Below are 27,706 nucleotides of genomic sequence, written 5' to 3' on the forward strand. Positions count from 1 at the left end.
CGATAAGGTAGCACTTGTGATGAGTGTTATGTCTTGTGTGCAGAGACCAGCAAGAGAGATCAGTCAGACATTCCCCGTGGCCGGTCTTCGCAGAAATACATAAATACATTTATTTTTCTACTCCGCTTCACCTACAGCAAATATTTGTTTTTGAAAAAGATGTATTGGCCTATTGTGTTTTTGAAAATGTTCAATTTAAGAGTTATTAAGCATCATGAGACAATTGTAATGTTTTATCTGGAATACACGTCTAAGGTGTGCACAGATCACAGCCTTAAATGACACGTAATTTAGGAAATAATTTAGGGTACGTGTTGCACATTAATGTAGGCTAATTTGGAGTATTATAAAATCACATACTATAGCCAGGTCTCTGGGCTATTGAACTTCTATTACATGGTCTCTGGTTTCTCAACAGCCACTAGATGGAGCCACAAGCCATTTTATGTAGAGAAAATGTCTGGAGGAGAAAGTGCTGTTGAAGAGAATGTGACTGTTTTGGCTGAGAGACTACTGAAAATGTTCTCCCACTAGAGAGTGATGCCATGAATACATGATGATGTAAGTAACTACTACAGTCCCAAGAAGGGTGGCGGTTCTGACATCAGCAGCACTGGCTATGCAGCATCATCGTTGGATAAAGAGAGTACTTTCCCTAAATTTGGGTAGGAAAGATGTACTTGCCTCTATGCTATACAGAGCAAAAAACAGTATGGCATTGCCCCAGATATTCAGTATTTCCCCAGACTCAATATTCCTACAATAAAATCATAATCAATACCCAGTCTGCCTGTACTTTAATATATTCTTTATTTTCTTAAACAAAATTGAAGTAAAAACATTATGTAGAAAGACAAATTCCCTGTCAGTAGCATTCGACCGAAGGTTCTTGATTTAGGGCCTCCAGTAGACTCCCATCTATTGGGTTGTTCTCTTCTACTGTCTGAGAGTCAATGTAAGAATATTACACCACTAGCTCATGAATTAACTCACTACTAACTTGTGAATTAACTCATGCAGACTCTCGAGAGACACAGTGGGAAGAATGTTAACAGCAAATAGTGTTAAAAGAAACAGTTAAAACAGCAGTGTCCATTACAAAGGCTGAAGAAAGGAAACATGAGCAGGTGAGCTGTACAGTACACATCGTTGTCGAGTCACCTCTGGCAGTGTTTTCAACTAGTATTGAAAAAAAAAAGGAAGCTACATGATTATCATCACAAAATAAAATCTCTTTGGCATAGATTACCCATCGAAAAGCACACGCACCCTTAAAACGTCTTCGACTAAAAACCTATGTGCATCATCATCATTATTCTTAGAAAAGAGAAGGTAAGCCCTGTTAGATTCCGAGTCCCACAGTCAGTGATAATTGCATATATTACATGGAGGTGAGCAGAGACAGATTGACATCACTCCATTTGAAGATTCTCTCTGTGATTTCTCCTCTTCTTCTGCTGCTTCACCCCATCTCTCATCTTCTCATCCCTTCAGTGTCTGTAGAGAGAACAGTGCATCTTTATTTAAAAAAGTGCTCCAACTGGTTGACTTGAGGTGTGTGACTTGTTTTTAGAATAATAGGTGTATGTATGTAACTAATGGCTGCTGTGTCTTAGTGTGTCTGCTCTTGACAATACGAGCGTGTGTAAATGTGTCTATTGGGTGTATTCACTAACCCTTGTCCTAATAGTGGTCAGCATATCCCGGTTGCCTCATGTCGTAGGTCACGCCACCGCTCTGGTATTCAACATCGGACATGCCCATCTCCCCATCCATGGGCATGTCAGCAGGGTAGTCTCCATAATGGTTGTAGCCTGCGTCCAGCTCTGAAACACACATAGTTAGATCAACACTTTGCAAAAATAGTTACATTTCTGGAGATAAGAGACCCTTGTATTTCATTCATAAAAAATGGGAGGCCAAACGTTTAAATTAACTGTTGAAGTTATATAGATCAATTGCTTTTTCTCTCCTTAACAATACAGTATAATCATATCATAAAAATCCTATACATGTCAGAAATACAAATATAGAAAAACAATACATTGATTGTAACATTAACTTTACACAGAAACCGCTCATTGGAACAGTGACTAACTAGCACCTGAACCCACTGGCACACATGAATCCAGACAATAGAGCTAAGGCCTGCGTTCTGTTCTGCCCCATGTTACAGTGTCAGTCAGCCAGTCAGTATGGGGCTGAGGAATGTGCAGTATGGGCACCTTTTCGCCAGAGTGAGTTACTCACCATCTGCTGGGTAGCCTGCCTCCATGGGGACAGCGTTGTGGGCCTGGGGAGGGGTCACGAGGTGAAAGGTCAAAATGAAGTCAGCGAGTTGCCCATATATGGATGACAGAAACTGTGTCAAATTGCCAACGCTTTCACCTGTTTTCTTAAACTGTATCGTCTACCTACAGACCGTATATCTCTACCTTTCTCTTAATAAAAATATTACACTTTGGAATTTTACACATGTAAGAATCTACGAAAATGTAATACATGCATTTTTATCAATGTTAAATTACCGCTAGAAGCAAAGTATTTTCTTCAGTTAATCAGAATTGAGAGAAGCTGCAGTTTGTCATTAGATCCTGCAGTGACTCCCTCCTCACCACAGAGGGCGCTAGAGGCCTCGAGCATAGCTCCACTCACCATTTCCCAAGCGGCGGGGTCGTGCTTGAACAGGGAGTGCGTGAGCTCCACGGACACACGCTTCTTGTAGTCGGAGTTCTTGTCCTCGGAGATGCGGAAGAGGACAGCGGCTGCATAGGTGGCTGGGAGAGAGGAGACATGGTTACTAACAGTCAGATTATCACACGGACACATTGATTGGCTGACAAAGTTCATATACACCCAGATCTGAGAGGATGTATCAGCGGGACGCAAATGGCTACAGTGTGTAATGCTACTTCTCATTCCTTGTCTCTCATTCAACAATTGAGTTAAGAGATCAGATGTGGCCCAGACTCAATAATTGGTCAATTAAGTGCAAGAGAGATGAAAGCCAGCAGAGACTTGCGCCCGTTGAGGCTCCCCTGGTTTATGGAAATGCAGCCCATTATGCAGTCAATGACTAAAAAAAGCATTCTCTTCCTGATCATAACTTCCTCTCAATGACGCCAAACAACAACCTCCGAATCTATCCACATAGACCGCAAGGCCCTCCAGCGGGTGGTGAAAACGGCCCAGTACATCACTGGTGACGTGCTTCCACCCATCCAGGACATCTACTCGAAACAGTGCCTGAGGAAGGCCTGCAGCAGCATCAAGGACCCCACACCCCCCAGCCACGAGCTGTTCTCTCCCTTACCGTCGTGCAGACGGTATCGGAGCATGAGGTCTGATACCAACAGGCTCAGAAACAGTTTCTATCTACAAGCCATCAGACTGCTGAACACTTGAACTGGACTGACCACCTGCTCTGATTCTCCACACATCACAACTGCTGCTACCAGACTCTTAATATACTGCTCTGTTTATACACTTCCCCCCCATCCCCAAAACACATGTAAATATTAGACTATAAATTGTACCTTCCTGTATTATATTTATGCTAAAATGTTTATTCTACTCTACTGCCAGTTACTTTAGGTTCGTACTCTTATTTTTGACTATTTCTTATTGTCGTTGCATTGTCCAGAAGGAACCTGCAAGTAAGCATTTCGTTGGACGATATATAACATTCGTACACCGTACATACGACTAATAAAAACTTGAAACTAGTGATGTATCATAAATCACGTGTTCAGTAGGGGTTGTCTCACCGATGCCCTCGTTGTTAGAGTGCAGCAGCTCCATGAGTGGTGCCGAGGCGCCCTCTGCGTCGATCATCTCAGCAGAGTGTTTGTCCAGGGCCAGCTCACACAGAGCCCCCGCTGACACGCGCTTCACGTTCTCCACTGGAGAGTACAGCAGCTAGGTAGGAGGAGGGAGACAATGGTTAACACACATCTACAGGAGATAAAAGCAACAACATGTATAGATATTGAAGTCTTAAAAGTAAACAACAAATATTTGAGAAAAAAAAAAGCTCTTACCTGTACAAAGAGTGGGATGGTCTGCATGTTGGCGATCTCTCCCCTGTTGATGGGGTCTCTTGCCATGATGTGCAGGGCCCCTGTGCACCCCTCCACAATTTCCTCCATCCTCACGCCATCCTGAGAGAGAGAGAGAGAGAGAGAGAGAGAGAGAGAGAGAGAGAGAGAGAGAGAGAGAGAGAGAGAGAGAGAGAGAGAGAGAGAGAGAGTCAGTAACAGACTAGGGGGGTTAAGAATAGGGCGAATTACTGATTTAACAGTTGGACACACACATATATATATATATATATATATATATGTGTTTTAAGTCAATGATGCATTTAAGTACATAGATCTGTTTCTACGTCTACCTGGTATGTCTGCTGTGCGGCGGAGCCGTGTTTCTGGGCGTCCTGGTGGGCTTTGAGCAGCAGATTGACCAGGCGGGGGATGGCCCCCGCATCCCTCAGAGGAGTCTGGTTGTCTGGGCACAGTGCCAGGTTACGGATCAGACCAACCACAGCCTGAGGACAAGAGAGAGGCGGGGTTAGAGACGGACGCCATTTTCATTGGGGATCACAAAGAAAGCAACATTCTTTTTGGTTCGAGATTGTTTGTTTTACAAATATTACCCATCTCGTCATCGTTTATCTCCCTCACTCACCTTCCCTCTACCTCCCTCTCCCTGTTATCTCTTCTTCCTTACGCCTCATTTTCCTCCTTCCATCACCACCTTGTCTTCCTCTTTCCCTCTCTCCTAATGCCTCATACTTCTCACCTCATGGCGAATTAAGCAGCCGGTTATATGAATGGTAAGCCCTCTCCCTGGGCAACCATCTGTCAACTATTCATCTCTCTCTATCCCACCCTCTATCTCTCTCCCCCGCTCACCTTAATGACCGGCCAGTAGTAGGGCTGGTTGAGCAGCTTGACGATAGCGGGAATACCATAATGCATGCGCACAGCATTCTGGGCCACCTCAGCATCGGAGTGGCGCGATGTCAGGTGACGCAGGGCGCACACGGCCGGCTCCGCCACGTCCTCCTTCTCTCCCGCCCTCAGGATGGCGTGGATGAGCGCCTCGATGCCGTTGCCCTGGGTGACCATGGCCTTGTTGCGAGCGTTGTTGCAGGTGAGGTTGGAGAGGATGCCAGTGGAGCAGGTGAGCATGTTGACGTCGTCAGAGCTCAGGAGACCAACGAGGGTCTGAAGAAGACTGTCCAGACCCTCCTAGAGAGAAAGAGAGAGAGATTTGTTTATCTGTAATATATTAGAGGTTATTAAAAACATTGCTGTTGCAATAAATAAATAAAGTAGATTTTCAAATAAATAAGAACATTTAGAGTAAATGCAAGTGAGGTAAAAAGAGGAAGTAAAAAGGTCAGAGGTTAGGACAGACACGAGTAGGTCAGAGGTTAGGACAGACACGAGTAGGTCAGAGGTTAGGACAGACACGAGTAGGTCAGAGGTTAGGACAGACACGAGTAGGTCAGAGGTTAGGACAGACACGAGTAGGTCAGAGGTTAGGACAGACACGAGTAGGTCAGAGGTTAGGACAGACACGAGTAGGTCAGAGGTTAGGACAGACACGAGAGAAACAGACAGCGGGGTGGAAACAGCCTCTATATGGCTCTCGGTTGGATGGTAGAAGTCTCACCTGTTTAGTGGCGGCATCAGACAGGTTCCTCAGGGTCCACAGACAGTTCTGCATCAGACGCGGACTGGAGCCTGTCAGGTGCATCCCCAGAGCCTGCATCCCACCTGACAGAGGGAAACAGAGAGGATAGATAGAATGTGTATGAGAGGGTGGGAGAGAGAGAGAATCTCTTCTCTAACTCCTTTTACTGCAAAATATGTATGTCATTCATAATCTCATAGTATCACAACTGAAAAGATATGCCCATTTCTATGGGTAACTATAAATACACACACCCTATATTTCAAACACTCACCAGCATCCACGATGGCAGGTTTGTTGCTGGGGCAGACAGAGAGCACTTTGAGCACGCGGCTCGTGGTCCACAGGAGCTTCTCATAGCTGTAGTTCCTCATGATGTGGACCAGGCCCTCCGGACCGCTGTTAGCCAGGATGATCAGCTGAGAGAGAGGGACGATGGGAAATGGAGTTTAACAATATGAAATCAAGTGATAGCATTTCTATGAGCAGCAAACAGTGTGGACATTCACTTTTAGTCCAGCTCGTAGCATGTTTGGATGTGCCCAATTCCTCACTTTCTATTAGGGGTTAAGGTGTTAAAAAGTTCAAAGGGTCAAAACATTCATTACTCCTACCCAAACATGCACTTACACATTAAACCACAGGCAAGCACACACAGGGCAGACATCCCTACCCGGCCACACCCATCTCATATCCTCACATGCGCTCACATAATTACTATGGCAACCACACCCATGCCAACACAGGGCTATCACTCAAACACACACTCTCATTCACAACATCAACATGCATAACATTCACACCCCTTACACATTTACCCCCCCCCAACCCAACCCAACCCAACCCCACCCCACCCCTCCTACCCACACACCTTGCTCTCCTGGTTGCCATAGGACAGCAGCTGCAGGCAGTCTGTGGTGATGGCCAGGAACTTGGGGTTGCTCTTCTTCAGCAGAGGCACCATTCTCTGCAGGCCGTCGGCCAGGCGCACCGCCATCTTGGCTCCCTCCTGGTGCAGCAGCAGGTTGTGGAGGGTGGTGATGGCATAGAACAGCACAGACTCCATGGGAGAACTGACAGGGGGAGAGAGAGGGAGAATGTTATCTTAAGGATTTAGATAGATAAACATAGTTCATCGAGTCTTACTATTAAATGCTTTGTCAATCTTGTGGTTGTATTGAGAGAGAAAGCTTGCGAGTCAAAGAGAAGAGCGAAAAGAGAAAGAAAGAGAGAGAGACCGACACCATCTTTCATCCATTCATGTCATCGCTCACCCACCGATGGACACACAGAGGTAGAAGAGAGGAAGAGTGCAAGGGACACGACGATGCGCGCCACACTCTCTCCCCCCTCCATACCGTCTCTCAACCGTCTCCTCAGACTCCTACCTGAGCATGCGGACCAGGGCAGGGATGCCCCCGCACTTGAAGATGGAGAGCAGACCCTCTCTCTGGTGGGACAGGTTGTGGAGGATGCTGGCTGTAGCCCTGGCTGTCTCCATGTCCCCAGTGTTCTGCATGGCCCGCACCACCGCCGCCACCATCTGGGGAGACGACATCAGCGCCCGGCGAGACGCCTCCTTACGGGTCAGCTGGTTGACGATCAGGGAGGCTTTGTTGACCACCACCTGGAAGACGTACAGGGGGTTTGGTTAGTTTGAATGGAGGGAAAATGCAGAGCTATTGAGGGCAAGGGTTGACTAGAAGTATAGCAATGTGAATGAATGACAGCCAGGTTGACTACCACCTAATGGGGCCAGATGAGTGGATTGATGGCTAGATGCTTGGTGTAGATAAAGACAAATACACGTGCAAAGCAGGGTTGACCTCAATTCAGAATTGAATTGAGAATGCCTCAAATTCCAATTCAATTATTGAATTTGAATTGAAGTAGTAAACAGGATACAGAATTACAATTAAAATTTGAATGAAAGGAAATATAATTGAATTCGGTGAAATTCAATGAAATTCGAATGCCTTTTCTATTCTGTAATGGGTGTAGTCAAATATAGAGTATATCTAGTAGATAAAATATCAAACATGTTATATACATGCATATAAAATATTGTTGAAACAACTGATTTTCAGGACAAACTTCAAATGAATGATCAAAGGAAAACAAAACCTGTATGTGAATATTCTAAGTTTTCATTAATACTACATTTCCCAGAATGCATTAGTTAAACCCTCAAGTTCTAAAATCATTGGTGGAAATATAATTGGCTATTCTAAGCACTATAGTTAAAATAGTATATGAACATTGTTTCCAGAGAAGTGTGATATATTCTTTGGTACCTGTTGAGTCAATTAAACTTTCATGTTTTATGACTGAGTGGAATTTATTTGAATTGCACAGAATAACATTTTACTTCCTGTCACTCAAACAAAAAAAATGTACATTCTGTGTGGCCAATTCAATTCAAACTCATGAGTTGAATAGGAGTTAATTCCAAAATTCTGAATTGAGCCCAACCCTGACGCAAAGAGCTGTACCAAACAACCTGTACTGTACCTGGTCCTCATCGTTGAGCAGCTTGGTGAGCTCGGGGATGGCGCGCGTGGCCAGCTCGGCATCATCCTGGTAGTTGATGAGGTGGACGATGGCCGTCTTGAGGAGCTGCGAGGGCTCGGCCAGGCGCTGGACGTTGGTCATCTGGGACGGGTCAGTCTGGGTGGACAGGATGGCCGTGCCCTCCATCACCGTTTCTGGGAACATGGCCGCTCGGACACGCTGGGCCCGGGTCAGGGCATACTGAGACTCCACTTCTAAAAGGGAGGGAGGAGAGAGGAAAGGTGGAGAGGGTTGAGTGGTTTGTATTTTGAAATGGTGGGTTTGAATGATAGTTCAGTAATAAGGTGTGTGTGAATGTTTGTTTTTTTGTGCGCGTGTTTTAACCCCATGGTCCTAAGTGAAATTGAGTGCATGTTTGTGGCAGGTTGTACTTTTGAATGTTAGTTTATGTACATTTGAGTGCGTGTATTCAAGCATTAAAACAGTGTGCGTCTCACCAGCAGGGTTCTCTGAGACGACGGTGGTGGTGACGGTGCTGTAGTGCTTGGTGCTGTATTCGGTCCCATCGTTATCTGTCCTCACTGTGGTGGCTCCTGACTGGATCCCAGAGTCCCCGGCATAGTATGTCTGCTGCCACTCCTTCACCTTCACCACCCCGTCATTGCCCACTACGAAAGGAAGGAGGGCAGAGAGGTTAGTATGGAAATGCACTTTGATGTAAAATATTATCTATATTTAACACACTTGTTAGTGCCCTCAGGGCTCGCCCACTACAGAGGGAAAGAGGGAAGAGTTATGGGGTTATTATTGACAACACTGCACTTAGCTATTATTCTAATACACTTGTTAATGCACTAGGAGGGAGCACAAAGAGGGGTTATTATGGACAACACTGCACTTGGAAGTGACCTTTTAGCTATTATGCATTTAACGTACTTGTTATTGCACTAGGGGGAAGGCATTGTGTTCAGTTCAACAAAGGAGAGGAAGTAATATGAGGGAGAGGAGGAATTAAGAGACGAGAAGAGAAGGAAAACAAAGGATGAAATTAAAAGATGATGAACTCACTCTGCATTTCCATGGTGGCCTCCTGGGCTCAAACCAACAACAATGGAGAACACCTGAAAGACAAACAAAAAAAGAGAACATTTAGATAAATAATTAACTTCCAATCATACCACTTAATTATTTTACAGTTTACCTTCTTTATTCTTCTAACCTGTCTTTTTAAAGCTAAACATTATCTAGGCCGTTAAAATATATTTTATTTCATACTCTTTCTCCCAGGTAAGAGTACAGATAGCTGAATGAATGCCCTCCCTCTGAACAGTCCTAGAAATGACAACACCAAGTTAGCAGCAAAGGCTGCTGGGACAGGAGGGGAGAGAGAGGGGGCGGAGAGACAGCTGCAGGACAGGAATGCCAACTGCTCAGCCCCCGCGGCCTTTAACCCTGGGCCGAGACTCCGCCTATCCACACGGCTGTGGGAGCTAGACACTTGCCTGCCTGATGGCTGCAGATGCACAAACCCACTGGACAGGTTTCCCGTGTGTGTGTGTGTGTGTGTGTGTGAGAAAGTAATTAGTCATTCATACACACCCTATTCCTCCTAAGACAACACCTTTATGGTGGACACAGTCATACACAGACACACTGTTCCTCCTCAAACGCCACACCTCCTTCACCTGTAAATACAGGCCCAGTGCTTTATGACCATTTATCACTGGCTGATTTGAAAGAAACACTCCCACCTCTATTCTCCAACAGTTCTTTTTCAAACCTTATCAAGTCATTTTTCCCAGCAGTACCCGTCTCTTATCTCGATTCTGCTCCCTCTCTTGTTGTGACCATCGATAATACACCCTTCTCTCCTGAAGTATCCGTCATACAGCTAAAGTGCATTCCTTCTGCAGTGTTGGCTTGGACCTCATCTACTCTTCCCCCACTTAAATGATTCCTCTCCTGGTTCACTCAGTTGGGCCAATGTGGTTTCTGCATTATGATGCATTTACATGACACCTGAACATTCTACTGCAGCCATGTTAGTTCTCCATTAACATTACATGGGGAATATTTAAACAATGCTATCTAACTGAATGTCTAGAATTGGAACAATATTTGAAAAGTTGGCCTAACTCTAAAGATATCTCTGACTCCAGTCATTCAGCCCCCTCAGCTGGCACTAGTCGCTTTCTCTCCATACTATCCTATATTCACTCTTTTCCTCTCATTTTGTGCATTTATCTGAAAGTCCATTCATATTTTACCATTAAATACATTTGAACTTTTTCTGTTGGGAGCCATTTTCCCAAAGTGCAAAAGCCAAGTGTGTGAGTGTGTCAATGTGTTTAAGCATTTGTTTATGGGCATCTTATTTTTCATGAGTGTGTTTGTATTTTTCATTCCTAATTCTGATGGTCTTCAGACTCAAAATAACCTCTGGTGCAGGAAAGAGTTAGTTGTCCCACATCCACTCCTCAATATAAACACTCAGTTTCACTGTGAACAAAACGTCACCGACTTCTACACTCAACCCACCACTAACTCAATACATTATCAATGATGGGACCACCCATACACAAAAATGTATGCACGCATGACTGTAAGTCGCTTTGGATAAAAGCGTCTGCTAAATGGCATATTATTATTATTATGGCTCGTTCATTGCAGGAAAATGCGATGGGAGTGGCACGTGATGTTACAGACCACTCTACAATGTCACCAGTGTGTGGTTCAGATGTTTGCGGTGATGGGAGTTACTGTAACTGGAAGGATGGGATTTTTTGCTGGGCACAGACATTACCGACATGTTGTTTGTGTGTGTGTGTGTGTGTGTGTGTGTGTGTGTGTGTGTGTGTGTGTGTGTGTTTGTGAACTGGATAGGGTTGTGGGAGAATCAGTGGGAAGCATGCATGATCCAAGAGTCTGTTTGGAGCCATTCTCCCAAAGAGCAAAGGCCAAGTGTGTGAGAGTGTGTCAATGTGTTACATTACATTACATTTCTGTTTACGTGCATCTCATTTTTCATATGCATGAATGTAGCAGCTTGAGACATCACACAATTCCACATGAATGCACCATACATCCAATATTAACTATGTATGATGCAGAAATATTTTAAAAGTTGATTTATTTTGCACTGCTACTCCTTGTTCATACGAGAGTGGGTTTCATTTGATGCTTTTAAACCATTATATTTACCTGCATATTTCTAGACTCAGGCTGCAAATACCTACAATATGAAATACTTCCTATGTTATGACAGATAGTAGCCTACAAATTCACTTAGTATTGTCATCACTGGAAAGGTCTGACAGATATTTCACTTTCCAAATATATGCAGCTATGGAAATGAGGTGGAGGGTTGGACTGAGTACCGCATGGCAGGATGACAGGAATTAAGGAAAGCGTATCTATTTTCCACCTTGTAGTAGAGCAAGGAGAGATAACGTGGAGAGTTGTGACAGCATGTTATCCACCTGGCATGTTTGTACTTGATGGGCGATGCACTAACATTCCTGGCTACCTCTGCCATTCCTTTCCTTGTATGCAACCAAGGCATCTCCAGGTACTGTATTTGCATATATGTGATTATGACCTAATACAGTAAACATCAAATGTATCTATGAGCTTTTCTATGCAAAAGCATATTAGTTTAATCTCATATATGACTGTTTTAGAAATATAATTGTCATCCCTCTGGAAATCACATTTAACACAATTTACTTTATGCCGCTCCAAAGTATTTTTGTACATGCGAGATAGTAGGACTACTCCTATACCAGCGTGCATAACTATTCTTGTCAGAAATGAGTCTGGAGTTGCTCTGTGGGTCTGCCAAGCAGTGGGCCTGTTACTGATGTGAGTGATAGTACCACACCCTCCTGTGTTAGCCCCAGGGCTCAGAATGGGGGACGTGTGTGTGTGTTCTTATGTTTCACTCTCTAGAACTGGAGAGTTTTCATGCGTTTCCCACAGAGACCAGGAGTGTAGTGGAGATGTGTGTATAATTGTGTATTTCTCACTAATGACCTTCCTGTGTTTTCCCCAGGGTTCAGAGAGAAATTAGATTGGCATGCGTGTGTGTGTGTGTAAGTGTGTGTCGTTCGAGGCCCTCCACCCCGAGAGCCCTCATGCGTACTTATCTCACTAGCATTTGGAACAGCAGACTGGTGAGTCACAGGCAAGTTACCATGTTGCCATGGGAGTTAATAAGTATGGTGTGTGTGTGTGTGTGTGTGTGTGTGTGTGTGTGTGTACAGTATGCATCTGTTTCACTCTAGGGCCTTGAGAGGTACGTGTGCATATCTCAGCTCCATTGGGAACAGACGAGTCACAGCCCAGTCAGCAAGCTACCTGACCTATGGGGGTTCACAGTGAACGGGGCGTTGGCCAAGAGACAGATCTGTCTGAGCTTGCAGCTACACGTTACAGGTACAAGCTGACTCATCATGGACACAGAAAATGTCTCCCAGGCTCTTTCCCACCTCTCTTACGGCCCATTTCTCTCTCACTCTGTTTAAAGAGGTGTGGCACTCATTTCTCCTTTTCCCAAGCTTGGGAGTGTCTTCTCTTTTCAACTGTGCCGATTACCATTAGGTAATAATGAATTAGTAGAGGACATTGAAAAATAATACCATGCCAAAATTCCAAAATACTAGGTATGCTGTATATCCTGGTTCCACAAGCTTATATCATAACACCTCTTTAAGATGAAAAATAAAGCTGAAAGAACTTTGCATTGTTTTTGGTGAATCTGTGACAGTGTTTGTTCCGTCTAGGCAAGGCAGTGGGTTCAGACAATGTGTTCCGATTTGATTGTTGCACTGTTGTGACACACCCCGCATCACCTTAGTAACAAAATACTTCACTCACACACTATACTGTGTGTGAGTGAAGTCACTTTACCCCTACCTACATGTACAAATTATCTTGACTAACCTGCACCCCCACACATTGACTCGGTACCGGTACCCCCTGTATATAGCCTCGTTATTGTGTTACTTTTTTAATTACTTTTATTTCATTAAATATTTTCTTAACTCCATTTCTTGAACTGCATTGTTGGTTAAGGGCTTGTAAGTAAGCATTTCACTGTAAGGGCTACTACATCTGTTGTATTCAGCGCATGTGACAAATAACATTTGATTTGATACTGTTGACTTTATCTAGTCTATCGACTCTTCATGGTTGTCCATCAATCTTGTTCTCTCTCGCTCTCTCACACGTTTTTGTAACACTGTGCTAACAGCCTCGGCAGCCTTGACCCTGACTGTACCAGACTATAGATGGCTATAGTGATAGTTGATAATATGATAGCAGAGAAGAGAAGAACAGATAGGGAGGCATGTTGAGACCGTGCTTTTACAGTGTTCTGGGTGCTGGTAAAACCAACAACAGACCTAGAGCTTGTGGCTCCTTCAACCACCAAATCCCCATTTGCAATCAACTGGAAATGAAAAGCATGGATTGCTTGAGCTGTGTTGACCACAAGTTAACAAGTGGTAGTAGTATTGCAATATGTAGTCTACTGACAGAAATACATTGTGTATATCTGGCAATGAACACAAATAAATGGTGTAAAAACACTGCTACATCGTGGGTAGTGACCAGGAACTGCTGTTGTATTGCATATTGTGTACTTTGAGTGGACTTTGCTCGTCGGCCCTGCATTCTAAGTAGTGTGATTAGGTTAATGACTGATGGACTCGCACTCCCTCCTACTGTACCTTGCTCCATTATCGTTCACCACAGTACTAGGAGCTATACTTTTCTTTTCCAAAGCTAGCCATAGACACACCCTGCCCTGGCCCTACCCACCCACCCACCCCCACTCTATTGTTCTTCCTGAGCTACTGGGATAGTTTGGAGGATTCTGATCTTGGGTCAGGTTTGCGTTTACCCCACTAATGGTTAAGGTTAGGATTGGGGGAGGGGAATATGATCCTAGATATACCTAGGAGAAGCGTAACCCTAAAGCATTCTGGACTGATGGTCGGGCCTTCTAGGAAGCACAACACAATGAGGGCAGGAATGTCTGACTGTCAGAGAGCCCCCAGTGGGCAAGAGTGAAAGAAAGAAAACATTTAATAAATAAAAGACAGATGAATGCGGTTTGGCCCCCATCGCTCTAATCCTGGTGTGACATTTCACACTAGCCCCATACATTTAGCCTCATTCGACACACACTTTCCCGCTGCGAACATCAACCAAAATAGTCCTGTGCTGAAAATGCTGTTTCACCCTCTCTCTCTCTCTCTAACCATCTCGTCCTGTACTGCAAACAAACACCATCAGAGGAAGGCCCATAAAATTGTCAAAGACTCCAGTCACCCAAGTCCTACTGTTCTCTCTGCTACCGCACGGCAAGCGGTACCGGAGCGCCAATTATGGTCCAATAGGCTCCTTAACAGCTTCTACCCCCAAGCCATAAGACTGCTGAACAATTTATCAAAATACTTTTTACACTGCTGCTACTCGCTGTTTACTATCTATGCATAGTCACTTTACCCCTACCTACATGTACAAATGACCTCAACTAACCTGTACCCCCACACATTGACTTGGTACCCCCTGTATATAGCCTTGTTATTTTATAGTGTTACTTTTTTAGTAGATATTTTCTTAACTCTATTTCTTGAACTGCATTGTTGGTTAAGGGCTTGTAAGTAAGCATTTCACGGTAAGGTTTACACCTGTTGTATTCAGCGCATGTGACAAATAAAAATGTGATTTGATAACTTTCTCTCAGACAAACAAGTTATACACAAACTATTGTCATACATCCAAACTATCCTTTGCTGACTAAACAGGAACACACCGACGTTGTGTCAGTGGATTATTTACTAGGTTCTACAGATGGTGTCAACACTGCTCACCATCTCCAGCCTCAACTCACTGGCGTATCAGACTGGGGAGTGTCCTTATAACCCTGGCAAGGTGTGGCACTGTGCAGTGTGTGTGTGTGTGTGTGTGTGTGTGTGTGTGGGGTCTTTGGCTCCTATCTGGCAAAACACACCCATTCGCTGGAGCGCATAAACTGCAGCATTGCAACATTTAAATTAGAACCTCTCTACAACCCTATCCATTTATACACTGACTTTAATCAAAAAATGTCTATTAGCTTAAGCCTTGACGCACTAAAAAGAGATCCAGCGGACCTGGTTTACCAAGATAAGGTTGACTAAACCAGGCTAACCTAAGCTACATCCCAAAAGGAATGAAGACGGTTAAATGAGGGAGTGAAAGAACCCAGATCTAAGGAGATAAAAAGGGGTCAATCCGTGTCAAAAGCCTGATGGGAAAACAAACAGTGGTGGTGTGGCTAGAGGCATCATAGACCTTCACAGTCTAAACATTGTGTCTCTAAAGTCTCATTTGAGAGCAGTTATACAATGTGCAGAATTTCTTTCTGTTCTCGTAGACAGAGGTTTGTTTTCTTGATCCTGGCCATGTGCTGCTAAGCCAGAGGTAGACTTGTTCCACAGACACACCAAAGAGACAGAGGGATCAAGAGACTAGAGACAGTTGTGACAGAGGTGGGGGGTACAGATCAAGCAGAATAAGTCCCATTCCCACACATCTGTAAAGCTGCGTTCACATCTGTGTATAAAACGGACCTACCCCCCCCCCCCTATCCATGCACATACGTATGCACCGTGACACACATCAATCAACATACAGTTGAAGTCTGAAGTTTACATACACTTAGGTTGGAGTCATTAAAACTCGTTTTTCAACCACTCCACAAATGTCTTGTTAACAAACTATAGTTTTGGCAAGTCGGTTAGGACATCTACTTTGTGCATGACAAGTAATTTTTCCAACAATTGTTTACAGACAGATTATTTCACTTATAATTCACTGTATCACAATTCCAGTGGGTCAGAAGTTTACATACACTACGTTGACTGTGCCTTTAAACAGCTTGGACAATTCCAGAAAATGAGGTCATGGCTTTAGACGCTTCTGATAGGCTAATTGACATCATTTGAGTCAATTGGAGGTGTACCTGTGGATGTATTTCAAGGCCTACCTTCAAACTCAGTTCCTCTTTGCTCGACATCATGGGAAAATCAAAAGAAAATCAGCCAAGACCTCAGATTTTTTTTTTGTAGAACTCCACAAGTCTGGTTCATCCTTGGGAGCAATTTCCAAACGCCTGAAGGTACCACGTTCATCTGTACAAACAATAGTACGCAAGTATAAACACCATGGGACCACGCAGCCGCCATACCGCTCAGGAAGGAGACGCGTTCTGTCTCCTAGAGATGAACGTACTTTGGTGCGAAAAGTGCAAATCAATCCCAGAACAACAGCAAAGGACCTTGTGAAGATGCTGGAGGAAACAGGTACAAAAGTATCTATATCCACAGTAAAACAAGTCCTATATCGACATAACCTGAAAGGCCGCTCAGCAAGGAAGAAGCCACTGCTCCAAAACCGCCATAAAAACAGACTACAGTTTGCACCTGCACATGGGGACAAAGATCATACTTTTTGGAGAAATGTCCTCTGGTCTGATGAAACAAAAATATAACTGTTTGGCCATAATGACCATTGTTATGTTTGGAGGAAAAAGGGGGTTCTTGCAAGCCGAAGAACACGAAGCACGAAGGTGGCAGCATCATGCTGTGGGGGTGCTTTGCTGCAGGAGGGACTGGTGCACTTCAAAATAGATGGCATCATGAGGAAGGAAAATAATGTGGATATATTGAAGCAACATCTCAAGACATCAGTCAGGAAGTCAAAGCTTGGTCGCAAATGGGTCTTCCAAATGGACGAAGGCTACCCGAAACGTTTGGCCCAAGTTAAACAATTTAAAGGCAATGCTACCAAATACTAATTGAGTGTATGTAAACTTCTGACCCACTGGGAATGTGATTAAATAAATAAAAGCTGAAATAAATCACTCGCTACTATTATTCTGACATTTCACATTCTTAAAATAAAGTGGTGATCCTAACTGACCTAAGACAGGGAAGTTTTACTAGGATTAAATGTCAGGAATTGTGAAAAACTGAGTTTAAATGTATTTGTCTAAGGTGTATGTAAACTTCCGACTTCAACTGTATTTTATATATATATATATATATATATATATATATATATATATATACACACACACACACACACACACACACACACACACATACAGTAACTGGGTTAGCGAGATTAACAGAGATTTCCCACCCAAACCCATTCCTGGGATAAGTAACTGAGAAACCGGCAAATAATTTAAGAACAGCATGATGTGAAATGGAACTGTTAAATTATAATAATGTCATGTCTAAATTGGTCTTCTCTGCATGATCAATCATCAACGCTCAGGGTGGGGACATCTCATATGCATGTCTTCACTCGTGCGAAATACTCACCGGCCCTCCGCTGGCCTCTCTCCTTAGCTCTTGTGGAGTCCAGGGAAAAGATAGACTAGAATTTCTTATACTTGTGGACTATTAGAAGAGGGATGCAAGCTTGCTCTTGTTTGCTGAACGTTAAATGCGATGGCGATAGACTATAGCAGTTATTTATTCAGACCCATAACCATTCAATCTCCGTGAAGAGAAGCATCTTATTCTAGTCCTGTATTATTCAAGCATGTCATTACAATGAAGGCCAACGAAACATTTGATTTAACTGTTGAGAGCGAGGAAGCAATGAAGCAACGAGAGAGAGGTGGTAATACGCATTACTCACATCGCACAACATTAGGGGAAATATTATGAAAGGTAGGCTAATGAGTCAGCCTACTAATTACATAGGCCATATTAGATTTCAAAATGAAAATCTAATTTGCTAGCTTACAAATGTAACTTCGCAGGCTGCATGTCCTGCACCAGCATCACGTGTTCTCTCCCAGCTTCATGGTTTTAACAAAGTGCGTAATTCCAGTCAATATAATACAATACAGTAATACAGTCCACACTTAAAAAGATTACTGGAGCGTTGTATTTTTTTTTCTGTTGTGCGTAATGTGCAGTAGCCTATTGGATAACGGCACAATCATTTGGGCTTTTTGGGGCTTGGGCTAATAACATTTCTAATGTAGGGCTCAGGTAGCATCAGGCTTGAATTTTCATGCCGATCAAAGCTCCAATCAAATCCAGACATATTTATACACTTTACAATGACACTTCTGGTTATGGTAGGAAATACTAATTTTTTTACATTTTAGTAATTTAGCAGACACTCTTATCCAGAGTGACTTACAGTTTGTGCATTCATCTTAAAATAGCTAGGTGGGACAACTACATATCACAGGCATAATAAGTACACTTTTCCTCAGCAAAGCCAGAGCTAGTAAGGGGTTTGGGGGGGGGGGGGTCATGTTGAGGAGGGGGATTATTTAAAATACTCTTTAAAAGAGGAAGGGTTTCAGGTTCTTTCGGAAGATGGGCAGGAACTCTGCTGTCCTAGCTTCAGGGGGAAGCCGGTTCCACCGTTGGGGTGCCAGAACAGAGAAGAGCTTGGTCCTGCTGAGTCATAGCTGCTTGGTGCTACTGAGAAATACCGGGTTACCCAGGAGAAAAGTGATTTATTCTCAGGATGAAACATTTGTAAAATACCGGGAAAATATTAAACCCTAATACACACACACACACACACACACACCCCAAACACATCCCTGTCAATTCTCTAAATTGATTTGTGAGTGGCTGGCTTGCCAGCTGAGGCCCCGCTGTTAAGAGGGTATGGTCAGTAAGTGCTCTCTAGACACGGTAAACACACAGCTGGGTGCCCCCTGTGTGTATCTGGCAGGTGGTCCTGGTCCAGCTAGACTGCTGAGAGAAAGCTTAAACCCCTCAGGACCCTCTCACCCCCATCTCCCCCTCTTATTCATGCTCTCCCACTCACCCTTCACTTTGTCCGCTGTGGGACTGCTAGAAGAAATAGGGGGTTAATTGGCCAACTGTGGAGAATACAAATCTATATGGGAGGATGTGCAGTGGTGTGGAGCATGATGCTAATGGATCTACTGTGTGGGCTATAGGAAGTTGTGGTTATTTCACGATTGGACCAGGCTATGACTCAGCAGCACCGGGGGTCTGGATTGTTGTTTTCCAGTCAGAGGGATAGGCTCAACAACATTTGCTACACAAAGGAGAGAATTGTTTCAAATGTAGATACAACCACATCAAAAACTAGGTTGGGCCAATATTTAGTTACAGACTTATCAGTCAAAATTGAAGAAAAGTGCAGGAAACTCCTATCTGTGAATGTGTGTAGGCTACAGTCCATTTATACCAACTCAGTGGCCTTGTGGTTAGTGTCCACCCTGAGATTGGAAGGTTGTGAGTTCGATCCCTGGCCGAGTCATACCAAAGACTGTAAAAATAGGACCTGATGAGTCTCTGCTTGGCATTCAGCATTAAGGAGATAGATTGGGGGTAAGGTCCTACGATAGACTAGCGTCCTGTCCAGAGCGTGCACTCATAGGTTCCTACCCTACGAGCTGTTCCGGCTACTTTCCTACAGTCCATTTATCAGTCCATTTAACAGCCAGTCAATGGGGCTCCACTAACATGCCAAGCTCCCACTACAGTGAGACACATTGAAAGGCTTAAGTACACAAAGCAGGGCCTTGCTGGCAGGATCGCATGTGAACACTGCTGGCAGGATCGCATGTGAACCAGAGCGCCAGCACACATTCTCCAACTTGAAAGAGGGGATGATATCTGAGTCTGTGCACGGCAGAAAATCCATGTCTAAGAGAAGCTGCGTGTCAAAGACATACATCTGTTTGTGATATGCTTTCAAGAGTCAGAGCATGAAGTCTCGCAGACTTTAAATTGAGGATTAGGCCTAGTCTCATGCGTTTTAGAGTTTGGCTTACTGGACTTGGTGAAATACTTCATTACCACCCTAGCTAAATACAGTGACAACATTATAAACGGTGGCCATTCCCAGGACTGTAACTGCATGGTTTTACATTACAGTAGCTACATGGTGTCATTAGCAGTGATTCGTCGGGAGAAATGCGATGCCTTAGCTAATGTTATTACTGTGTTAATTGACATAGCCTTGAAAACAGCTGACAAATAAAAATAAACAATGATGACTTGCAAGTCATTCACCAAGTCAATATAGGTTCTATTAGACAGTAACACAATAATGTCTACCCAGTAACTGATTAAATAATCATTCTAACATATTAGGCTTAGATCTGTCAGTAGATGTGTCCAAAGAGTGTTACACCAGACCAGAGCTGGTACAGTTGGCTCAGACTGGGACGAGCTATATGGGTAATTCATGTTTACTCCCTGTACACTCCACTCACTATGAATAATAGGAGGTCAGTGTTGTCTCTGAGGTGTGGAAGTGCAGAGTTGGATCAGATTACACGGAGAAGGACGGAAGCAGGGAAGGGACAGGGCAAAGGGCAGTAGAACTAGGCCTTCATGTCTTCATTCTCTGATGTAACAATGACTGTGTGAGGGTCTATGGAAGGCTATGTGGTCTATGGAAGGCTGTGACTCCATTGTGGTATCTGAAGAGTTATGCGCTTGCCTTGTGTCCCATCTCCATTGTTATAGAGCCCTCAAACTCAACTCTGGACCCCGAAGCCAGTTCCACTGCTCCCCCCCCTCCCAATTGTTCCCCTCTAATCAAGGACTGATTTAGACCTGGGACACCAGGCGTGTGCAATTAATTATCAGGTAGAACAGAAAACCAGCAGGCTCCGGACCTTCTAGGGTAAGAGTTGAATACCCCTGTTATAGAGTAACAGGAGGCTGTGTTGCCACTGCAAGGAAGGAGGATGCTGCATGAACTCTGATGTAACATGCTGGGCTTCTGTCCAAAATTGCTGTCCCCAATTACTCTGTATGGAGGTAGAATGGACAAGGAGGCTTGTGCCACAATATCTAGGGTGAATGGGAGACCGTCAATGAGAGTGAATGGAATTAAGTATTTTAAAGTGAGCTCAGTTTCTCAGTTCTTGATGGGGACTATACAAGCGTCTTCTACAGAGCATCTAGAATGGATGTCGGTCATCGTTTGGACAGCCAGGTTTGCTTGATTCCATCTAAAGCCCTCCTTTAGGGTTAGTGGGGAGGCTTCGCCTGCTGCAGCGTGGATACTGGATATATGCCTAGTTGTGCTGGTGAGCACTGAGGCGATGCGACAGATGATGAATATTTCAGAAAGATCAGAGGCGGAAGGGAGGCTTAGGAGAGCGGGGCGAAAATCTGAGGGGAAGCTAAAGAATACCACCCCCCTCCCAGAATAAGTTTGGCTGACAAGTTGAGAAAGCCTGTCCCAGACATCCTCGGAGGGGAAGCGTGAGTAGTTACATTTATCTGCAGTGTTTATGCTTCCACTTCAAAATGTTCTTCATGTAAACCATGACCGATATAAAAAGAAGACAGGAGACTGACGAATCCAAATAACGTTCTTTCTTTCCTTGGTATGAAAGAAGAGACGTGAGGTTATTGTGAGGCGTTGCTTCCATAAAGATCACTTACACGTCATTGTGCATCAATCATCATAACAGACTCTTCATATCTGTGTGTGAATTATAGAGTCACTCTTCTAGATGAGGCTGAGGATTCTCTTCTCTGATACGGAGTGTCTCGATGGTGAAAAATTCCCAGTCGTTAGCATTTCTTTTCCACCACACCCTCACTCCTCCCTTCTCCTCTCCCGCTCATTGGAGTGCAATTAACGGATGAGTAGCAAGTGGGAGATGAGAGAGCAGGGTGAAGAGAGACACCGCAGCAATGACTAGGAGTAATCATCCGACTCAACTTACTGAGAAGCATTGCTCAGTGTAGGCTAAACGAACCAGCCCAACTGTAAAACCTGTATTTTGAGTCACCCATGGATTCAGGAATCCAGTCCACTCCCTCCCTTCTCGAGCCTCCTTGTGAAACTGTGTCAGTAATGAAAAAAGTATCAATGGTAATATATTCATAAAGAAACAGACAGTAATGGATGCAGCTATTTCCAGCATGCTGTCAGCAGATATGGCCTGGTGGTTTATGAAGAGCTGTCTGATAGGAGCCGACTTGAAAATAATAAAGTTGGTGGAGTAGTACCAGACTTCCAGAGCACCAAGTGATGGGGGGAAAATGGTTGTTAGGCCTCCCCAGAAAAAATGTATTGAGTGAATAATTCATCTTTGGGAACCCAGCTGTGTTGGTCGCCCGGGCGATACCAGCTTGGACAGATTCTTTCATATCGTGCCACCTCTGCCACTCCACTGATGACTGGGAAGAGGGTTCCAAGACACTTTGGGCCTCTATTGTCTGTTTAATCATGGCATTCTCCAAGATAGAGGCTCAGGCGTCAGACCTACCTGCTGTTTTGCTTCCATAGGCTTTACTACTTTATATATCTTCTGCTCCGTCCTTGTGTAATGTCCTTGACATTTGCAACAGCTGTCCAATAAGGAAGTGGCCTTAGTCTGGGGATAACATATCAAAAGATAGTGATTTCTGTCTTTGACATCCTTTGTTGTTCTATGCCAAGAATAAAAAATGGTGGAGATGGGGAGGGTAGTAGTCAGAGTAAATCTGCTTTGGGTTGATAACGGCATTGTCTGAGAAGATATCTTAAGCCCCTGTCCGGCGACTTTACCCCTAGGAGATTAGGCCGCTATCGTACCACCTTCTCTTTAACCTCAGATATAATACGAGTCCATATCATGGCTGACCAGAAAGAATCCCAATATGTAGCCTACACATGCACACAAACACGTTAGACATGGATACACACATTGGCACTGAGGCCTGGTCCCACGTGTGGCCTGATTAGGTTCTGTGGTGTAACTGAGCCCTCTGTAGTGCTCAGGCTCCACCAGGGAGGGAAGGAAGGGTTGAGGAGAGAGACTGGTCAAGACGAGGGAGGAGAATTAGGTAGGGAAGGGTCACATTTGAGAAGTGGCAAACGTGGAACCTAGTTAGAGACACACGTAACAACACAACATGATAAAAATGAAAGGAGGAAGGAAAGAAAGAAAAGATGAGGAGATATATGGAGTTTGTTGAATCGTCGGTAATCTCCTGGTCCCTTGCTGGCCTAATGTAGGACAATATCAGGGAATTAAGCAGGGGGAAGGATTAGCGTCAGTATGACCCCAGCTGCAACTGCAAATCTCAGCCTAAACCCCCCCACCCCCAGAGGCAGACAGCAGCCCCAGGCGAGCCAGACTGCACCTCATGGCACAGCACCAGCAGCATGGCAGGCCAGACCAGGAGAATGCACTGGCCGTAGAGAATGTGTGAAAGAACTCAACTCAATTCAACCTGACATCCATTCAAAACATCAGCTGGGCTCACTGGTCCAGAATGCTGTTGAATGGCAATAACGTGTTTGATGCCATCGTTCTTGGTTGTTTCTGGCCATTGGAATTGCATGATCATAACTGGTATGAGAGGAGAAAACGCTCCATTTTGACAGACAACATCTGTCCAGCCCTAATGCCAGGCTGTGCCATGTCAAGTTTGACTTGGACAGATATTAAAGTTGGTCTTGGGAGTGTTTGAAAAGACGAAACCGTGTAAGACGAGCGAATGAGATAATGTCATTTCGGTTGCATGTTTGAAGTGAAAGTGGATTTACTTGTGAAATACAATGAGAGGATCTGTGCTCTGCTATCGCAGTGCAATAGAGGGGGTAGTAAAACTACTGTAACTAATGGCATATGGTTCCCTTTGGACAAGGATGAAGTATAAGGCAATAGAGGCTCACTGGTATGGATAATGTCATCAACCTGAACACCTGGTTTGTGTCCAATGGGCCTTGATCAAAAGTAGTGCACTATATACAGTGGGGGAAAAAAGTATTTAGTCAGCCACCAATTGTGCAAGTTCTCCCACTTAAAAAGATGGGAGAGGCCTGTAATGTTCATCATAGGTACACGTCAACTATGACAGACAAATTGAGGGGGAAAAAATCCAGAAAATCACATTGTAGGATTTTTAATGAATTTATTTGCAAATTATGGTGGAAAATAAGTATTTGGTCACCTACAAACAAGCAAGATTTCTGGCTCTCACAGACCTGTAACTTCTTCTTTAAGAGGCTCCTCTGTCCTCCACTCGTTACCTGTATTAATGGCACCTGTTTGAACTTGTTATCAGTATAAAAGACACCTGTCCACAACCTCAAACAGTCACACTCCAAACTCCACTATGGCCAAGACCAAAGAGCTGTCAAAGGACACCAGAAACAAAATTGTAGACCTGCACCAGGCTGGGAAGACTGAATCTGCAATAGGTAAGCAGCTTGGTTTGAAGAAATCAACTGTGGGAGCAATTATTAGGAAATGGAAGACATACAAGACCACTGATAATCTCCCTCGATCTGGGGCTCCACGCAAGATCTCACCCCGTGGGGTCAAAATGATCACAAGAACGGTGAGCAAAAATCCCAGAACCACACGGGGGGACCTAGTGAATGACCTGCAGAGAGCTGGGACCAAAGTAACAAAGCCTACCATCAGTAACACACTACGCCGCCAGGGACTCAAATCCTGCAGTGCCAGACGTGTCCCCCTGCTTAAGCCAGTACATGTCCAGGCCCGTCTGAAGTTTGCTAGAGTGCATTTGGATGATCCAGAAGAGGATTGGGAGAATGTCATATGGTCAGATGAAACCAAAATAGAACTTTTTGGTAAAAACTCAACTCGTCGTGTTTGGAGGACAAAGAATGCTGAGTTGCATCCAAAGAACACCATACCTACTGTGAAGCATGGGGGTGGAAACATCATGCTTTGGGGCTGTTTTTCTGCAAAGGGACCAGGACGACTGATCCGTGTAAAGGAAAGAATGAATGGGGCCATGTATCGTGAGATTTTGAGTGAAAACCTCCTTCCATCAGCAAGGGCATTGAAGATGAAACGTGGCTGGGTCTTTCAGCATGACAATGATCCCAAACACACCGCCCGGGCAACGAAGGAGTGGCTTCGTAAGAAGCATTTCAAGGTCCTGGAGTGGCCTAGCCAGTCTCCAGATCTCAACCCCATAGAAAATCTTTGGAGGGAGTTGAAAGTCTGTGTTGCCCAGCGACAGCCCCAAAACATCACTGCTCTAGAGGAGATCTGCATGGAGGAATGGGCCAAAATACCAGCAACAGTGTGTGAAAACCTTGTGAAGACTTACAGAAAACGTTTGACCTGTGTCATTGCCAACAAAGGGTATATAACAAAGTATTGAGAAACTTTTGTTAGTGACCAAATACTTATTTTCCACCATAATTTGCAAATAAATTCATTAAAAATCCTACAATGTGATTTTCTGGATTTTTCTTTCTCATTTTGTCTGTCATAGTTGACGTGTACCTATGATGAAAATTACAGGCCTCTCATCTTTTTAAGTGGGAGAACATGCACAATTGGTGGCTGACTAAATACTTTTTTCCCCACTGTAGGGAATAGGGTGCCAATTGGGACAAAGACCTGGACATTACTGGCACTGCTTCCCATGTGGCTCTGAACTGGCCTAAAAGAGAATGTACTGTAGGTGTGAAGGTCTTGTAAGGACATGTTGGTATCACTGCCTGATTGTTGATCAGTATTATTCATCCTAACCCATGATGTATGTGTGAACCATGCAGACACTCATCATGTCATGCCCCACCCCCAACTCACTGGGGTTGTCAAAGCCCCCAGCAGAACCTTTGAATAGAGATTACATACTGTATAGCCTATTGTAGGACAGACCTGGCTGGGATTGATTGTGTGAAAATTGACCAAAGTGGCAGTGATTATTGGTTTAAAAAATCTTTCAAGATTCGACAAAGCAACCAGACAAAGTAACCAGAAAGTAATTTGCGTTTCAGTTGTTCAGTTCTGTAGCCTACAGCTTTGGCCCCGACTAGGGGGGCAGTGGATTTGACAATGGATAAGGGGTAGACGAACTTCGATCGTCTCTCGCTCTCTGCTGTGTGCCGTCACGGTTACACCACTAATGACTTTCAGCTCTATTCTATTGAAATGTGCATGACGTCAAGAAGTTGATCAATAATAGTTTGTCGAAAAACGTTGGCACATATATTTGGCTGGGACAGCGTTTGACAAAACCTTGTAGTAACATAAACCAACAAGAAGGAGTAAACGGTATCTGTTGCATAACGTTTTGTAACAGACGAAACGTTTTGCAACAGTATCAGCGTAATGAATACACCCACGATAACTAATGTCCGACTTTTTAACGACGTTTGGGTGGTGACTAGACACTAGACAAGAGGAAAGGAACATTAGGCTATTCTGCCGTCAAGTTCAGCGACAAATACAAAAATGAACGGAGACAGAATGTCAGAGATAGGCTACATCTGTATCCAGACCGGGAAGAACATTTATGGAACGTTGGGAAATCATGTTTCCAGTTTAGAGACGCGCTACACAGGAAAGGAGGAACTGACTATCCTATCCCACTCGACACGGATTTACTTTCTCCGAAGAATGTCAATACACGGGAATGTTACAATAAATACATATCTTTCTTACCTGTCAAAATACAAGAAGTTGTTTCGAATATTCCAAGTCTACGCAGGTCCACAAACAGACTTTTCCAACGATATACTTTGTCCTCTCTGCCTCACTTCAACTGCCGTAGGATGATACTCAGAACAATGAGTAAAAAGCCTAACAACGCCGGAGACTCCGCCCCTCTTACCACGTCCCAACCCCATCCTTTACCTATCCACAATTTGGAATTTAAACGCAATTGGCCAGGACAAAAACAAAGGTGTGTTTACTTGAGTCTATCGACTCATTAAAATGAAACCTCTGTACAGTAATATGAATATTTATTTTGTTTCAAAAATGTATTTTTGTCAACTACATTACTAAAACGTGTTGTTTTGTTTTCGAATGTACAAGTATGGATAAAATGTTAGTGCGTTAGCATGCCCTGCTCGCACATTGGGTATTAGTCTACCTGTGTGAGAAAATAGCCTACAGAACGGCCACACCTTAGTTAGGCTACGTCATGAAACTTGCCTAGACAGAGGTGAGTCACATGGGGTAGACTAGTTTATTTGTCGGGAAGTGGTGGCGTAAAGTCTTATCACATTTTTATAGAGAAGACAGCCCACACAAAAACACTCATACAAACGCCTGTGACTTTCACCATGGAATTAATGTAACCTGGCACTTTTGCTTTGTATTTGTTGTCTGCTTTTTCTGTGAGGATGTCAGTGTGAATCACACCAACACCATCCAAGACAGTGATGATGGGGTGCTGTTGCCCCCAGACACCCATCTAAGGTCATGAGAGAGGGAGAAGGAGAAAGTGCAAGACAGAGACGCAAAAGACTAGATAAATCTGGATCCATAATTTTAACCCACCTTCACACTCTCGTCTTTTCGAAAAACCTTTCTCAGTGGGCACAGAGAGAGTTTTAGTAACTTGTGGATGAATATTCAAAGTCACACCCTGCATGGTGTTAGGAGTCTAGAAAGGATAGAGAATGAGGTTATGTGAGCAAAGTGACAGAGAGAAAGTGAGCATGTGGAAAGTGTTTCTCTTGCATGCTGTATGACAGACTCAAA

At 44.0% G+C, this 27,706-nt stretch overlaps 1 protein-coding gene across 1 annotated transcript; it reads right to left on the bottom strand.

Annotated features, from left to right (window-relative positions):
* Positions 1 to 791: 791 nt before the first annotated feature.
* On the bottom strand, positions 792 to 27,090 carry LOC311130822 (junction plakoglobin-like). Its single transcript, XM_084163620.1, has 16 exons — positions 26,660 to 27,090; positions 9,277 to 9,329; positions 8,706 to 8,876; positions 8,209 to 8,462; positions 7,086 to 7,324; positions 6,569 to 6,770; positions 5,972 to 6,116; positions 5,677 to 5,780; positions 4,911 to 5,249; positions 4,391 to 4,543; positions 4,041 to 4,160; positions 3,768 to 3,918; positions 2,656 to 2,777; positions 2,251 to 2,293; positions 1,677 to 1,826; positions 792 to 1,497 (listed from the first exon to the last, which is right to left on the bottom strand). Exons 2-15 carry the CDS (start codon positions 9,287 to 9,289, stop codon positions 1,684 to 1,686), a joined length of 2,199 nt encoding a protein of 732 aa, XP_084019746.1. The 5' UTR covers positions 9,290 to 9,329; positions 26,660 to 27,090; the 3' UTR covers positions 792 to 1,497; positions 1,677 to 1,683.
* Between the last annotated feature and the right edge of the window lie 616 nt (positions 27,091 to 27,706).

This window comes from Coregonus lavaretus (assembly GCF_964263955.1).
Source record: "Coregonus lavaretus genome assembly, chromosome: 6".
NCBI classification, from domain to species: Eukaryota; Metazoa; Chordata; class Actinopteri; order Salmoniformes; family Salmonidae; genus Coregonus; species Coregonus lavaretus.